Raw genomic sequence first — 15,857 nt, 5'->3', positions numbered from 1 at the left:
AACTTTCTTGACCAATGAGATGAAGAAGTTCAGTTCTATCACTCATGGCTCAAACTAAGATAGTGCTTTGTTTTGTTTTTAAAGCATGTTGTACATCTTAATTTGCTCACCAACACCTGAACATCTGTGTTACTATGCAGACAGGGACAATAGGGCTGTTAACAGTGCTCATTTACAATTCTCCCTGTCTGCATGTTATTTCCTTCTGTTCACACTGTTTACAATTCTCACACCATAACCTATAATGTGTGTGCGTGCGTGTGTACACACCTGTAACTCAGGATAACATGTTTCTGATTAAACAGATTTTATTCTTCAAAAATATTAGCCTATTATAGAGGTATTATTCAGTAATGTGTCAAAAGAAACTCAACTTTTTTTATCCAATGATCTTTGTAATACTTTTTAATATATATATATATATAAATACAGAGCTATAGCATAAGTGGAGGCATATGGCAGGTATTCTTAAAAGGTAAGATATCTTGCCTTCAAAGATACCAGATCTCTAGACAGAGGGCCTGTTCCTCACGGTGTCCTTCAGCCAGCACACATTTCTCTCTAGTGCTTCAATGGATAGTTCCTATTGCTGCCAATCAAAAGACATTGTATAGCTATTCCATCTTTCATTCCTTTGCTGATTTTCTGTAGAAAAAAGATGGAAGAAGTAGCTGAAAAGTTGGAATGGTTATAAAGGAAATAGGATGATTTCATAATATAAGCCTTGCCTACAAGTTGTTTCTTCCCCCCCCCCTTTTTTTTTTTTTTTCCTTTTTTGAAAACCACAAATTGTTCTTCGCATTTACAAAGGTATGTGATATCCACCTCTTCCCTCCAGCTGTATGGATATCTCATACAAAAACAAAGAGGTTCAAAGCTGTTCCTTCACCACTCCTATCAGTCAGCCATTTGGGTGATTTGCCAGCAGTCTAGCTAGCAAAGGAATCATCAGACAGTTTTAGATTTTATAACCTAAAATACTAAGGAATACTTATACTGGTAGTGGTGACAATGATGATGTGCAATTGCAAGGGTTGTTTGTTTTCTATTGTTATAGCAACAAATGAAACCAGTGTTCCTCATTGTTGATTGATTGTTTTAATTTACAAACCCTCCAACTACTGGCCTCTCTATAGAGCACCAGGATACAATTTTTGTACATTCAGCCAGACTCTCACTGAAGATAAACTAATATATCAAGAAGGGGTACATCTGTGGGGTTGTTGTACCAAATCATTAACTTGCTGTCTAGAACTGCAGAAGCGCACACAAGAAAGACAAGTTTCATTAGATGCAGTTTCTCAGCCAACAGAAAAGAGGACTGAAGTTAGGAGAACTCTAAAGCTATTGTTGCTTGAGCAGAAATGGTGTATCAACTTATTTGGGAATATGGAGTACTTCTGAGTAGTCATATGTAGGACTGCTCTGTAAATGGACCTGTGGGTCTCCAAAAACTGTCAGAATCCCCAGAAGTGCAGGATATTAGGACAAGAGATGTCTGAAAGCCATCTAATCTAAACCCCTGTACCAAAGGCAGGTGATGTGTGTATCCAGACGTATGAAATAAGATATCCAGTATCATCCATTATTGTCACCATCATATGACAGGAGTTGGGAAATGTGTGTCCCTCCAGATGTTGGTTTGCAATTCCCCTCATCCTTGGCTATGGTAATTAGGCCTGATGAGAGCTGTAATCTAACAAGCTCTGTAGAGTATCTCAGTCCCTGCCATGTGAGATATAGAGAGATCAAGGATAAATCAAAACAACCATATCGGAAATGTCCATGTGTTTAAAAGTTTCTGAACAGAGCTGTAAAACTGGAACAACATGGCAGACTGGTAGTCTCTCAAGAAGTTTGTATTATTTCAGACAAATATGGTTTCTGAAAAACCATGGGAACAAAAGGACACCAGAATGACAGCTCCAAATTCCAGTGTGAACAGTTACAGATGCAATACATCAAAACTCTCAGTCATGGCTGGGAGGTTTTGAACCCTGAAGCGCCACCCAGAAGAATGTAGTAGTCGAATCCAAACGGACTCTACTGTTTTAGACTGCAAGTGGGTCCCATGTCGGTGGGTCAGGGAATCTAGATTTTAGTTGTCATTGTGTGGCTTCAAGTTGTTTCTGATTTATGGAGACCCAAAAGTTAATCTATTATGGGGCTTTCTTAACAATATTTGTTCAAAGAATAATTGTCTTTGTCTCCCTGAGAGACTGGGAGTGTGTGACTTGCCCAAGATCACCAAGTAGGTTTCCACTTGGGGAGCAGGGAGTCAAACCCTTGTCTCCAGAATCGCTCAAACCACTACACCACTCTGTCTCTCTTACCCAGGTATTAGCTTAGTCCTTAAAGAGATACGGAACTCAGTCCCCTAAAACATGTTCAGCGCCTTGGTTTGCTCCTTTAAAGTTTAATATTGAACCAAGCTATTCAGCCAAAGGCAGCCAGCATGGTGTAGTGGTTTGACTACAAAGTGTTGGACTACAACTGGAGACCAGGGTTTGAGTCCTAGCTCACCCTTGAAACCCGTTATGTGTTTCAAGTCACATACTCTCAGGTTCAGAGGAAAGCAATGGCACACCTCCTCGGAACAAATGTTGCCAAGAAAAACCCATTGTTGGTTCACCTTAGAGTTGCCATAAGTTAGAAAGGAATTGAAGGCACACTACACACAGACACACACACACACACACACACACACACACACACACACACACTGAGTCTATCCCCAACAATAAGTTTAGCATCTTGGACAGTACCCTTACAAGTTCAGATTGAAACTCAAAGCGGATTCACCACCACACTTAAATGGATTCCAGGAGGATACCATTATTTTAATGCTCTTTCACATACAAATCTTCTTGCACAGGATCTCCCACCCCTCAAAATCCACATGTGGGAAAAAGATTCTAGCCTGTTGTGCTAGGATTCTGATTTTAATCATAGAGGAGTATTCAGAACCAGGATACCTGCACTTGTAATCTGAAATGATACAGTCCAGTTTATGTCTCATTCTTCTGCATATATAGACCAGGCCTCTGTTTATGGCAGGCTTGGGGAACATGGGTCTCCAGACAGTTTGGGTTTCAGCTCTCAGAATCACCAAAACCAGGCCCAACAGTAAGAGATTATGGGAATTGTTATGCAAAACATCTGGAGGGTCAAAGGTACCCTGCAGCTGGTCTATCAGACATAGCTCCAAAGAACATGTTTCAGATTTAGGTGCTTCTACACTGTAGCAATAATGTAGTTTGGCACCACTTTAAGTGCTGTAGACCCATTTTATGGTGTTTTACAGTCTTTAGTTTTATAGTCTTTAACCTCCTCTGCCACAGAGTGGCTCGCTCTTTGTCTCACAAAACTACAAAATCCCAGAATATCATAGGCTGGAGCTACAGCACTTAAAGTGGGATCAAACTGCATTATTCCTACAGTATAGATACACCCCTAGTCTTGCAAATACCCACTGGTCTGATTGTCCATAGTAAGTAAGAAACACTTTCATGTTCCCAGGTAGGAAAGCTTGTGTAAACTGGAAAATGGCTAACATATGGGCAGGCTGGCTTGTAAAAATTAGCACAGCTACTAGCTTTCATGGATTTATTTGCAAAAATCTTGCAGCAGATATTGGCATTTATCGCACAGGTCCCTGGAACGGGCCTTGTGCATTACAAAAGGGGCCAGGATGGGGCTGGAACGAGTGGGGGACACATTTTACCGCACACAAAAGTCCCCATCCTGTTCCCTTCCGTTCAGTTCCCCATCCATCCCACGGGAAGCGATTTTTGAGAACTCTTCCGTAACCGTTCTCAAAAATCGCCTCCTCTGGGACGGATGGGGAATGGAACAAAACAGAACGGGGACTTTCATGTGCGGTAAAATGCACACACGATGTGTCCGCACTTATTCCCAGCCCCTTTAGTTCCATTCCCAATCCATCCCAGTGCGATAAACTAAGTGCTTGAGAAGCCAGAACTGGATAAAACTGTATTATTCAAGCAGAAGTTCAAAGATTCTCAGCCACTAGGCTACTGATTGCTGAGAGCTATTGACTATGACTGTTCACAATGAGGTGTTCAGCAACTTGTTTTTAAAAAACAGAGGTGGGGAGAAATGCTTTTTGGACTTCCACTCCTCAAATTCCCTAGCCACCATGCTTAGTGGCTAACAGTGATAGTCCAATAACAACAACAACAACAACAACAACAACAACTCTTCTAAGCTCTGTTAAAAACTGATGGAAAGTCTGAACCCAGTATATAGCATTTGAAAGATGGTTTTGTTGCACAAGAAACTTGTACATACACAAGAAACTTACACATTAGAAGATCAATAAAATAAGAACTCAAGAATCATTCTATATGAATCATCAACCTGTTTCTCTGCAATGGTCGGGGAAGTACCGAATGAGGAATCATCACAGACAAAGCTGTTTTTCACTGGCGTCTGGTAGTAGTCAGAGATCTATTGTTCATCATAACAGGACTTACACTTTAAACTTGGCTCAAAGTAACTACTGCCAGCCCTTCAAGCCTTGCATGATCAGAATCACTTTTTAGGGATTGACTCAGTTTTTTATGGCTGAAATCCTCTATGGCACTTACAAATGTGTAACCTAGAATTATACACTTACCACTGCTACTTAATCATAGTCCCTACATAGTTCCTATGTAGGGCTATGAAAGTCCACCATTCCCCACTTATCAGGCTGTAGCCACAGCAATTGATGTGGGGGTCTGTTCCTCTGTTGGTCAGGAAACAACTGAGTGCTGTCTCACCCACCTCCATTGCATGCGCAATCTCTGGGGTTTTTTTTGGGGGGGGGGGGAATGTGACAGACCCTGCTTCTATCTGTGATACTGATCACTCATGGGAAAGGGATGGAAACATCACTTAGCTGCATCCTGATCTATAGGCAAATATAGCTCCACCAATTGCAATGGCTGCTGCCCAGTACATGGGAGAGATCAGGATGAGCTTCACCATGTAGCACCGTAACTACATGTATGAAAATCCATACAGAATCCCAGCCATTATTTGCCATCATGTCAACTTTGACTTATGGCAGCCTCCAAAAACTCCCCAAGCCTTTTAATGGTATATTGTTCTGCTGCATTATGCTGCTGCATTAATAGTATCTAACAATAACCTTTTATGACTGGCATCTTGTTTGTGAATTATGATGGTGTAAGTTAGACCTTTTTGTTGTTGTTATGGCAGACATTATTTTCTAATCATGCAATGACCAAAATCCATTCCAAAACCAACCTTGTAAGTAGTGTAGCTTCCAGCCACCACCCACATGGCTGTTTTAATGTTGTCAGAGAGCGGGGGGGGGGGGGGTGAACCAGGATGTGTCCAGCTACTTTCTTCTAGATGGATGTGCTGGAAGAACATCATCTGCTGCAGTGGCATCACTGAGATTGGTGTCACCCAGTGCAGTAATTCATGTTGTCACCCTTGGTTAACCTCCTACCATTACCACATCATACAGAATCCTTAACAATGTTTTTTGTTGTGAGGTTACTCATAAATCATAATTCCCATATATCACACTGAATGTAATGGTAATACAGTAGTTGTGACATAAACAACTGGCAAAATTAAAATTATACTTTTAAATTACAATTATCATCCACACAGCGTAATTTTATCTACATAAGCATAGTTTCATGTGGATAAATTTGGTGAAATGTAAAGTTTTTGAAGAAAATTTAAAAAGAATTAAAAATTATTTTTAAAAAATAAAAATGGAAATTTTTAAATTTTAATTTTTTAAAAAAAATCTGGGGTCTCTCTCCTCTCACTGAGCTTCACCCCACTCACCCCATCTCTTACAGCATTTTAAACAGAACTAGGTGAATGCCACAGCTTGTTTCTCCCAAAACGCGTATTTATGAGGAGCAGTGGTGTCACCCCCACTTAGGATATCACCTGATGCAGTCCATACTCCCTGCACTCCCCTAGTGATCTGAGCCACTGATCTGCTTATAGTTCACAAGGACCCTCAAGAGGTCTCTGCAGATGTCTGTCACACTGGGCCCAGCTATGGAAAAAAAATTATTTAGCAATAGCACTTATGTTTCTATACTGCTTTCTAGTGCTATGCACTCTCTAACTGGTTTACAATGTATTAGCCAATTGCCCCCAACAAGCTGGGTGCTCATTTTACTGACCTACGAAAAGATGGAAGGCTGAGTCAACCTGGAGCCCTGCAGGACTGAACTCACAACATTTTGGCTACAGTAGTGGCATTTAACCACTGTGCCACCAAGGCTGACTTTTATTTTATTCATTTATATGGGGCTGCACAACACCTTAAAAATACAATAAAATGTTAAAACATTAAAATACAATTAAACTAACATTTAAATCACAAGTGTAAAACACAAGTTAAAACAGATATGATGAAATAGGACCACTGCATGGAGAAGATGGCAAAATGCTAACAGAAGACAGAGAAAAGGCAGAATTACTCAACATCTTCTTTGCCTCAGTCTTCTCAGAAAAGGCAAAGGGTGCTCAACCTGAGGATAATGAAGCAGAGGACAGAATAGGGGAATTTCAGCACAAAATAAGTAAAGAGATAGTACAGGAATACCTGTTTAACCTAAATGAATTTAAGTCTCCAGGACCAGATGAACTACATCCAAGGGTATTAAAAGAACTGGCAAATGTATTATCGGAGCCATTGGCAATAATCTTTGAAACCTCCTGGAGAACAGGAGAAGTCCCAGCAGACTGGAGGAGGGCAAACGTTGTCCCCATCTTCAAAAAGGGGAAGAAAGAGGATCCAAACAATTATCGTCCAGTTAGTCTGACATCAATCCCAGGAAAGATTCTGGAGCAGATCATTAAACAGAGAATCTGTGAACATCTAGAAGGCAATGCCATCATCACAAAAAGTCAACATGGGTTTCAGAGAAAGAAGTCATGCCAGACAAATCTAATCTCTTTCTTTGATAAAATTACCAGCTTGGTAGATGAAGGGAATGCTGTGGATATAGTATATCGTGATTTCAGTAAGGCCTTTGACAAGGTTTCCCATGACATTCTTGCAAACAAGCTTGTAAAATGTGGGCTAAACAAAGTAACTGTTACAGGGATTTGTAATTGGTTGACTGACCGAAGCCAAAGGGTGCTCAACAATGGCTCCTTTTCATCCTGGAGAGAAGTGACCAGTGGGGTCCCACAGGACTCTGTCCTGGGCCCAGTACTGTTCAACATCTTTATCAATGACTTGGAGGAAAAAATTGGGGGAATACTTATCAAATTTTCAGATGACACCAAATTAGGAGGAATAGCTAATACTCCAGAGGACAGGATCAAAATTCAAAATGACCTGAATAGACTAGAAAGCTGGGCCACAGCTAACAAAATGAACTTCAACAGAGAGAAATGTAAGGTACTGCACTTAGGGCGAAAAAATGAAATGCACAGATATAGGATGGGGGACACCTGGCTTAAGGAGACAACATGTGAAAGGGATCTAGGAGTCCAAGTAGACCACAAGTTGAACATGAGTCAACAGTGCGATGCGGCAGCTAAAAAGGCCAATGCGATTTTAGGCTGCATCAATAGAAGTATAGTGTCTAGATCAAGGGAAGTCATAGTGCCACTATATTCTGCTCTGGTCAGGCCCCACCTGGAATATTGTGTCCAGTTCTGGGCTCCACAATTCAAAAAGGACATTAAGAAACTGGAGCGTGTCCAGAGGAGGGTGACTAAAATGGTGAAAGGTCTGGAAACCATGCCCTATGAGGAACACCTTAGGGAGCTGGGGATGTTTAGCCTAGAGAAAAGAAAGTTAAGAGGTGATATGATAGCCCTATTTAAATATTTGAAGGGATGTCACATTGAGGAGGAAGCAAGCTTGTTCTCTGCTGCTCCAGAGACTAGGACCCAGAGCAATGGATGCAAGCTGCAGGAAAAGAGATTCCACCTCAACATTAGGAGGAACTTCCTGACAGTAAGGGCTGTTTGACAGTGGAACACACTTCCTAGGAGTGTAGTGGAGTCTCCCTCCTTGGAGGTCTTCAAACGGAGGCTGGATAGCCATCTGTCGGGGATGCTTTGATCTGGATTTCCTGCATGGCAGGGGGTTGGACTGGATGGCCCTTGCGGTCTCTTCCAACTCTATGATTCTATGATTCTAAATAAATAAACACTACACCTTGTCCCCATTAAAAGCTGTATGTTGTCACTAAATTCCCCCTTGAATAAACATGTCTTCACCTGTTCGCAGAAAAACAAGAAGGACGAGGCCTCTGGTGGAAGGGAGTTCCACAGCCTGGGATCAGCCACAGAGAAGCCTCTCCTTCACATAGCAATAGCAAGTGCATTTCTATCCTGAATACTGTTGTACTAAGTGGTTTACAAAGTGTCTTCATCAACCGTAGCTGTGAGGGCAAGGGGCTGCAGAAAGCCCTCCCCTACAAAACTTAAGGTAATAATAATAATAATTTGTTTTATTTATATACCGCTATTCCAAAGATCATAGCAGTGAACAGCAAGTAAGCTAATTAGCAAGTAAGCTAATTTGCCCCCAACAGTCTGGGTACTCATTTTAGCGACCTCAGAAGGATGCAAGCCTGAGTCGAGCTTGGGCCCTTTTGCTGGTCTTGAACCCGCAACCTTGTGGTCTTGAGTGAATGGCTGCAGTACAGGCATTTAACCACTGCGCCACCATAAAACATGTTGTTTTATATAGGGAGATCTGGTCTTTCAAATAGTCTGGACCCAAATCATGTAGCATTTTAAAGGTCAAAACCAGCACTTTGAATTGTGCCTAGAAATGGACTGGTAACCAACTTTGCTGTTTCAACAGGGAGTTGCATGATCCCTGTATCCAGCCTCATTCAACAGCCTGGCCACAGCATTATGGGCCCACTGAAGTTTCCAAAGAGTTTCCAAAGGCAACCCCATGGGGTGTGTTTTTCAATAGTCCAAAGAGGTTGTATTCAAGGTATGTGTTACGACAGAAAATAGCTAGAAACCTCCATAGTTGTCTCCACCACCACTCCCAAAAACATTTAAATGGCTGTGTTGGAGGAGGCTACACTGCTTACAAGATGAGTTTTGAGAGGTGAGCATCAGAAGACATAGCTACATGATAGACATGCCTCTTCCGGTGTAGGATTTCAGGCTACATGTTTTTACATGTTTCTTTGTGATATTTTTAGCTCCCATAAGCTGCCTTGAGCACCAGTATTAGAGGGTAAAATGGGATATAAATGGGGGGGGGGGGGGAGAGACAGTAAGAATAGCTTTATCATACCTTCTTAGCAGAGATGACTGTCCATGTACCATAAATGTTTATATAGTAGCATTTCTGCTTTTTTTTTTTTTTTTGCTTTCACTTTGCTAGCAATTCCTAGCATTGGTGTAAACACCAGTTTTAGTTGGAAAACAGATTTCCTCGGCACTTCTGTAGTTGTTGTGTAACAAAACTGGAGAGCTGGTTCCATTTTCTCGTCAGATATAAAGCCGCTTGTTAGATGCGAGAATAGGGTTGCCATAACCCTCCTGCCGGCGGGACATTCCCGGTTTTTCACCACTAGGGGGCGTCCCTGCGCGGTTTCCTCCTTGACTCAGGTTTGTCCTGGGTGCTGCCAATCTGGTGACTTTCACACCAAAATGGGTCCTTTTCAGAGCCTTTGGTGTGATTTTGGTGGTTGGTTTTAATGGTAATTTTGAGAGGTGAAATAAGTTCCAATTATTTTTGTTCAATCAGGGCTACGTTTTATTGCCATATTAACATTACAGGGACTTTTCAGGGATTTTGACTGAATATTTGGTGAGATATGGGGGGATTTGGTGAGTTTTGGCCAAACATTTGGGGAATTATCGTCGAGGCTTGTTGGCAACAATTGTTGCCAGACTCAGGAAGAGGAGCTCCTCCTCTGTTTGGTCCCAGCAAGGCAGCAGGGGGGAGAGGGCCATTTCCTTTGGCACCGAGGAGAGGATGATGATGATGAGGAAGAGGAGGAGGAGGAGGTGCATGGCATTTTCAATATTTATGTTGCCCCTGTGTATTTTTCTAACATTGACTGCCAGGGCTCAATGCTCTGGAATTCTGGTGTCTGTGAGGCATTTGCCCTTCTCTGTCAGAGAGCTCTGGTGCCACAATAAACTACAATTCCCAGGATTCCATAGCACTGAGCCCTGGCAGTCAAAGCAGTGTGTTTTGGACACAGATATCCTCCTTTTGTGAGTTAATGAATGAATCCCTAGCCTTTCTATCTCTCTCACATACTGCCGGAGTAATAACCCACTTTGAGACTGCTTTAACTCAATGGTAGGGAATCCTGGGAATGCTAGTGTTTGGGAGACATTGAGACTTCTCTGTCAGAGGCTCTGAGGCCACAATAGACTACAATTCCCAGGATTCCCCAGCACCGAGCAGTCTCAAACTGGACCATTTCCTCAGTGTGGATGCACCTGGGGAGGAATTCTAGGCACTGCAGTTATGGGACTCCCTGTCAGAGATAGCTCTGGGGCCACAGTGTACTACAATTCCCAGCATTCCCCAGCACTAACCCAAGACAGTTAAGTCACTCTTGAACTGGATTATTTCCTCAGTATGGATGCAGCTTTGGTGAGGAACTCTGGGCATTTCAGTCCAGCTATGTTTTATTTCTGCAGTGTATTTTGGACCAGAGACAAGGTGACCAGACATCCTCCTCCTTTTCCAGGACATGTCCTCTTCTGTCAAATTTCAAAATGTCCTCCATTTTGATCATGCCTAAGAACATGCATTTATATTAACATTTTTTTAAAAACATCAATTTTTTTCCGTGTGGCCTACATTTATTAAAAATGTGTCCTACATTTGAAAAAGTTGTCCTACATTTGTCCCCATTTGGAGGTCCTGACTTACGGCAACCCTACTCTGTGGTCAATGTCAGACAGACACTGACCATAGAGTTGCTCTGGAGGTGCAAAAATGCCTGGTCGAGTGTCCTGTCTAGGAATCTCTAGGTCTTTCTGTGCAACTTTAGAGTTAACGTTGACCATAGAGCTGCATTGGAGGACCTAGAGATTCCTAGAGAGGACACTCTTACTAGGCCTTTGTAGCTCCTCCAGGGCAGTTCTATGGTCAGTGTCTGTTGGACATTGATCATAGAGCTGCATTGGAGGACCTAGAGATTCCTAGAGAGGACGCTCTACTAGGGATTTGTAGCTCCTCCAGTGCAACTCTATGGTCAGTGTCTGTCGGACTTTAACCGCAGAGTTGCACTGGAGGACCTACTGTGTGTGTGTGTGTGTGTGTATAATAACTATTAAATTTCTTACCCTTAAAGAGTGAATCTTATTCGCGCCATTTCTCTGAAGTATGCCTTCCTTCTCAGCGCTTACTAGCTTCAGAGATCTGAAATGGAGGCAGGAAACGTTTGTTTGGCAACAGAAAAGTGGGGTACAAATAAAATTATTATTATTATTATTATTATTATTATTATTATTATTATTAAAAATAATTATAATAATAATTATTATTATTATTCATGAATGTGACCCTTTGAGAACATCCTTCTGGGTCCAGAAGGCTGCTCCAGACTGAGGGTACCACAAGGGCATCCCTATGGAAGGCCATGGGCTTCCATAAGCGCCCAGCCACTACTCCAGGGTTACAACAGACATCCCTCCTGCCAGGTGAGAAGAACTTACCTGCGCGAAGCCGAGTGCGGGCAACATTCGTCCTCCACCCGCCAGATATCGTCGTCTAGGTCCTGTGAGAGAAGGCCGAAGGAGGGGGGAACATGAAAAAGGGTACATGGGGCCCGGATCCCAAATCTCTTTCCCTAAGAAAGGGGACAAGGGAGACTCCCAAATGTCTGCCGCCCCTATTAACTTACCCATAGGATGGCAGGCTTCTCCTCGGCAATGTCCTTCGCCAGTTGTTCTTTCTGGACAATGCTGGGGGGAGAGGCAGTACAAAGGTCTGAATGGAAGCCCACCTATGGCTCCTCCATGGCCCACCCATGGCTCCTCCATGGCCACCTATGGCTCCTCCATGGCCACCTCTGGCTCACCCATGACCCACCCATGGCCCACATGCCCCCTTGCAATCACAGAACCACAGAGTTGGAAGAGACCTCCAGTCCAACCCCATTCTGCCATGCAGGAACTCTCAAGCAGTGTCCCCCGACGGAGATGGAAAGAAAGGTAGTGTTTGTTTATTTATTACCTCCGACACCCTTCGTTGTCCTCCTCCTCCTTGTCTTTGGCCTCCTCTGGTTCAGGGGAATCCTTTCAAAGGAAAAAAGGAGGAATGAGTATGGACCCTTCTGTGCCGATGTGCAAATGGCGCCCGAAGACGCAAGCGAATGCAGAGTGGAAACCAGGCGACGTTACGACACCGGAACGTGCGCAGACCAGATATCGCTGGACTGTGACTCCCAGTATTCTGAGAATGACAGTCAAGCCACCCTGGATCAGCAAATGCAGTACGTTCGTGGGGAAAAACATAGGACGTTACAAAATGGAAGCCAAACCACCTTCACCGCCACCCCTTTTTGTTTGTAATGGAGGACATTTTGGAATTCAAGTCGAAATGTAGGACATGCCCTGGGAAAGGAGGACGTTTGGCCACCCTTGGGAGGAAGGGTCAGGGCCTGGCCAAAGGTCGTGGTCACTTCTCAGGACACTGAGGGTATGAAAGGCTCTCCTTACCGAAAAAGCGCGGTGGACCTGCGCGATGACCACTATCTGCGATGAAGAGGGATGGATGCCCGCAGTCAAACCCTGCAATGGAAACTGCTGGACATCTGCGGTCAGCTCCCGCGATGGAGACTGATGGACATCCACGGTCAACTTATCCAACAGAGGGGGATAGACGTCCGCGGTCAGCTCCTCCAACAGAGAGGGATCGATGTCCGCGGTCAACTCCTCGAACAGAGGGGGATAGACATCTGCGGTCAACTCCTCCAACAGAGAGGGATCGATGTCTGCGGTCAACTCCTCGAACAGAGGGGGATGGACATCTGCGGTCAACTCCTCCAACAGAGAGGGATCGATGTCCGCAGTCAACTCCTCAAACAGAGGGGGATGGACATCTGCGGTCAACTCCTCCAAAAGAGAGGGATCGATGTCCGCGGTCAACTCCTCCAACAGAGGGGGATGGACGTCTGCGGACAACGCGGCGATGTCTTCCACCACTTCCTCTTCAAAGTGGGTTGATTGTGTCTTCTTGCGTCTACAATGGGGACAGGAAAAGGCCATGAAACATGACGACTCTAGCGCCGCTGACCGTCTCTCCTGTCCAGCAACGTGGCACTCTGGTGGGTTTTGTGGGCTCTGTGGCCATGTTTTGGAAGAGTTTATTCCTTTTATGGGTGACCACTTCTTTCAGTCAGATAAAATTATATATATTATATATATGAAAGGAGGGAGGGAGGGAGGGAAGGAAGGAAGAGGAGAAGGAAGGAATAGGAGAAGGGAGGCAGGAAAGACAGGAGAGAAGGAAGGAAGGAAAGAAGGAAGGAAGGAAGGAAGGAAGGAAGGAAGGAAGGAAGGGGAGAAGGGAGGAAGGAAGGAAGAGGAGAAGGGAGGCAGGAAAGACGAGAGGGAAGGAAAGATGGAAGAGGAGAAGGGAGGAAGGGAGGGAGGGAGAGAGAGAGGGAGGGAGGGAGGGGAGAAGGGAGGCAGAAAAGATGGGAGGGAAGGAAGGAAGAAGAGAAGGGATGAAGGAAGGAAAGGAAGGAAGGAAGAGGAGAAGGGATGAAGGAAGGAAGGAAGGAAGGAAGGAAGGAAGGAAGGAAGGGGAGAAGGGAGGCAGGAAAGACAGGAGGGAAGGAAGGAAGAGGAGAAGGGATGAAGGCAAGAAGGAAGGAAGGAAGGAAGGAAGGAAGGAAGGAAGGAAGGAAGGAAGAGGAGAAGGGAGGCAGGAAAGACGGGAGAGAAGGAAGAAAGGAAGAGGAGAAGGGATGAAGGAAGGAAGAGGAGGAGGAAGGAAGGAAGGGGAGAAGGGAGGCAGGAAAGACAGGAGGGAAGCAAGGAAGGAAGAGGAGGAGGGATGAAGGAAGGAAGAGGAGAAGGGAGGCAGGAAAGATGGAAGGGAGGGAAGGAAGGAAGGAAGGAAGGAAGGAAGGAAGGAAGGAAGGAAGGAAGGAAGAGGAGAAGGGAGGCAGGAAAGACGGAAGAGAAGGAAGAGGAGAAGGGATGAAGTAAGGAAGAGGAGAAGGGATGAAGGAAGGAAGAGGAGGAGGAAGGAAGGAAGGGGAGAAGGGATGCAGAAAGGAAAGAAGGAAGAGGGGAAGGGATGAAGGAAGGAAGGGGAGAAAGGAAGGAGGGAGGGAAATGAGGAAAGAGGGAGGGAAGGAAGGAAGGAAGGAAGGAAGGAAGGAAGGAAGGAAGGGGGAACTTACCTTCGAAGACGCCTGGGGACGTCCTCGTTCTCCTCATCTTTCGGCCGTATATTACACGAGAAGAACTTGACAGTCTTCCTGATGGTCTTCCCGACGGCCTGCGAGGGAGAGAGATGAATGAGAGCCAAGGAAGGGATGGCAGGCCAAAGCCAGGACCCCAGTGATCACCTCCGGTCTCCCTCCCTCCGGCCGCGTGCTTGACCTCTTCCCAAGGCCATCTCTGGCCAGTGGGGCCACTCACTTTGAGAAAATTCTCTCCACGCGCCGTGGTGGCACCGAGAACCCAAATGGCCACAGGTCAAGATGCCCTCCATGAACTGGTCAAGCCGCTGTCCAGAAGGGCACTGACTGGCATCCAACGGCCACACTGGCCTCAGCTGCATTCTAGAGTGGAACACGGAACCCAAGGCAGGCATGGAACCTTTTCAAATGGAAACAAGGCTTGGGGCTTCTCTCCACATCATGGTTGCCATGCGCTTCTCTAGGTTCAGACTATAGGACCCTTAGGAGACCCTTCCAATACATAGGATCCTATGTATCCCTGTGTCCCATTAATACATTAATATAATCTATAACCTTAAGTGTCTCATTAAAAGAATATATAACCTTCAGTGCCCCATATATGACCATTGCAATGCCAGGATATAGGATCTGAGCGGTGACAAAACACAAAGTGGGACGTGAATGAATGTAATAATAATTTTTATTATGCACAACTTAAATTTACTTGCAAGATACTACAGGTAACAAGGCTGAAATGTTTAACTCATTCTCTTAACTGCTTTCTATATGTTTTGAACTGGGTCCAAGCCAAGCCAAACGCAGCTACGGCAAAAAACAAACAATGAATACGGAATGGAGGAACGCCATTGGTGTAACGAACATTACGGTGCAACCTGCGCATAACGAAGCTTCAATCTTAATAGTGGCCGCATGCGCAAGATGGCGGCTCTCTCTCCGGACCTGAAAGAGGTCCAAAGTTCAGCCTCTTCGTCGCCAAAGGACCCCCCTAAACCTACTTCTTCCTCCCTCCTCTTTCCTTGAGGGCCAAGTGGATGATGGACCCGCTGGTCATGTTGTAGTAAGCCAGGGAGTTGGAGTCCTTGATGAAAATGCCCTGCAAGACACAACAAAAAGAGGGCCTCGGGGTTATGATCACTAAGCGAGGACCAAAAATGACGCGCCCCAGCATCCGATGGCATTGGCCAACGCATTAAAAACACTCCCTCAACCCCTCTCCCTAAAACCCGCAGGAAATCCTAAGACTTCCCCGAAGGAAAACCTCACAGTTTCCAACCGGAAGTGACTCCTTGGGTTTCCGGGTCTCGTTTTTGGCCCGCCATGAGGGAGAAAGTGCATCCTTCCACTATTGTGTCCCATGCGCTGTTAATGTTCACATCAGTAGAAAAGCGGCCTTTTGGGAAGCAATGTAAACCCACCCCTTCTGGGGAGCCTTTTGGGGGGCCATGTAACCCTAACCCTTTT

At 44.7% G+C, this 15,857-nt stretch overlaps 1 protein-coding gene across 1 annotated transcript in view; it reads right to left on the bottom strand.

Annotated features, from left to right (window-relative positions):
* Positions 1–435: 435 nt before the first annotated feature.
* LOC149282359 (uncharacterized) overlaps positions 436–15,857 on the bottom strand; it is a 28,128-nt gene continuing 12,706 nt past the window's right edge. The window contains exons 8-14 of the mRNA XM_089498325.1: positions 14,373–14,470; positions 12,679–13,201; positions 12,194–12,255; positions 11,862–11,922; positions 11,674–11,735; positions 11,302–11,377; positions 436–645 (exon numbers count right to left, since the gene is read on the bottom strand). Of these exons, the coding sequence (XP_089354451.1) occupies positions 562–645; positions 11,302–11,377; positions 11,674–11,735; positions 11,862–11,922; positions 12,194–12,255; positions 12,679–13,201; positions 14,373–14,470 (966 nt within the window). The 3' untranslated portion in view covers positions 436–561. The remainder of the gene's footprint in view (positions 646–11,301; positions 11,378–11,673; positions 11,736–11,861; positions 11,923–12,193; positions 12,256–12,678; positions 13,202–14,372; positions 14,471–15,857) is intronic.

This window comes from Sceloporus occidentalis, unplaced genomic scaffold (assembly GCF_023333645.1).
Source record: "Sceloporus occidentalis isolate IW3139 unplaced genomic scaffold, rSceOcc1.0.p SCAF_118, whole genome shotgun sequence".
Classification (NCBI taxonomy): Eukaryota; Metazoa; Chordata; class Lepidosauria; order Squamata; family Phrynosomatidae; genus Sceloporus; species Sceloporus occidentalis.
Note: the sequence above shows the minus strand (reverse complement) of the source record. Positions and strands in the feature narration are given on the sequence as shown.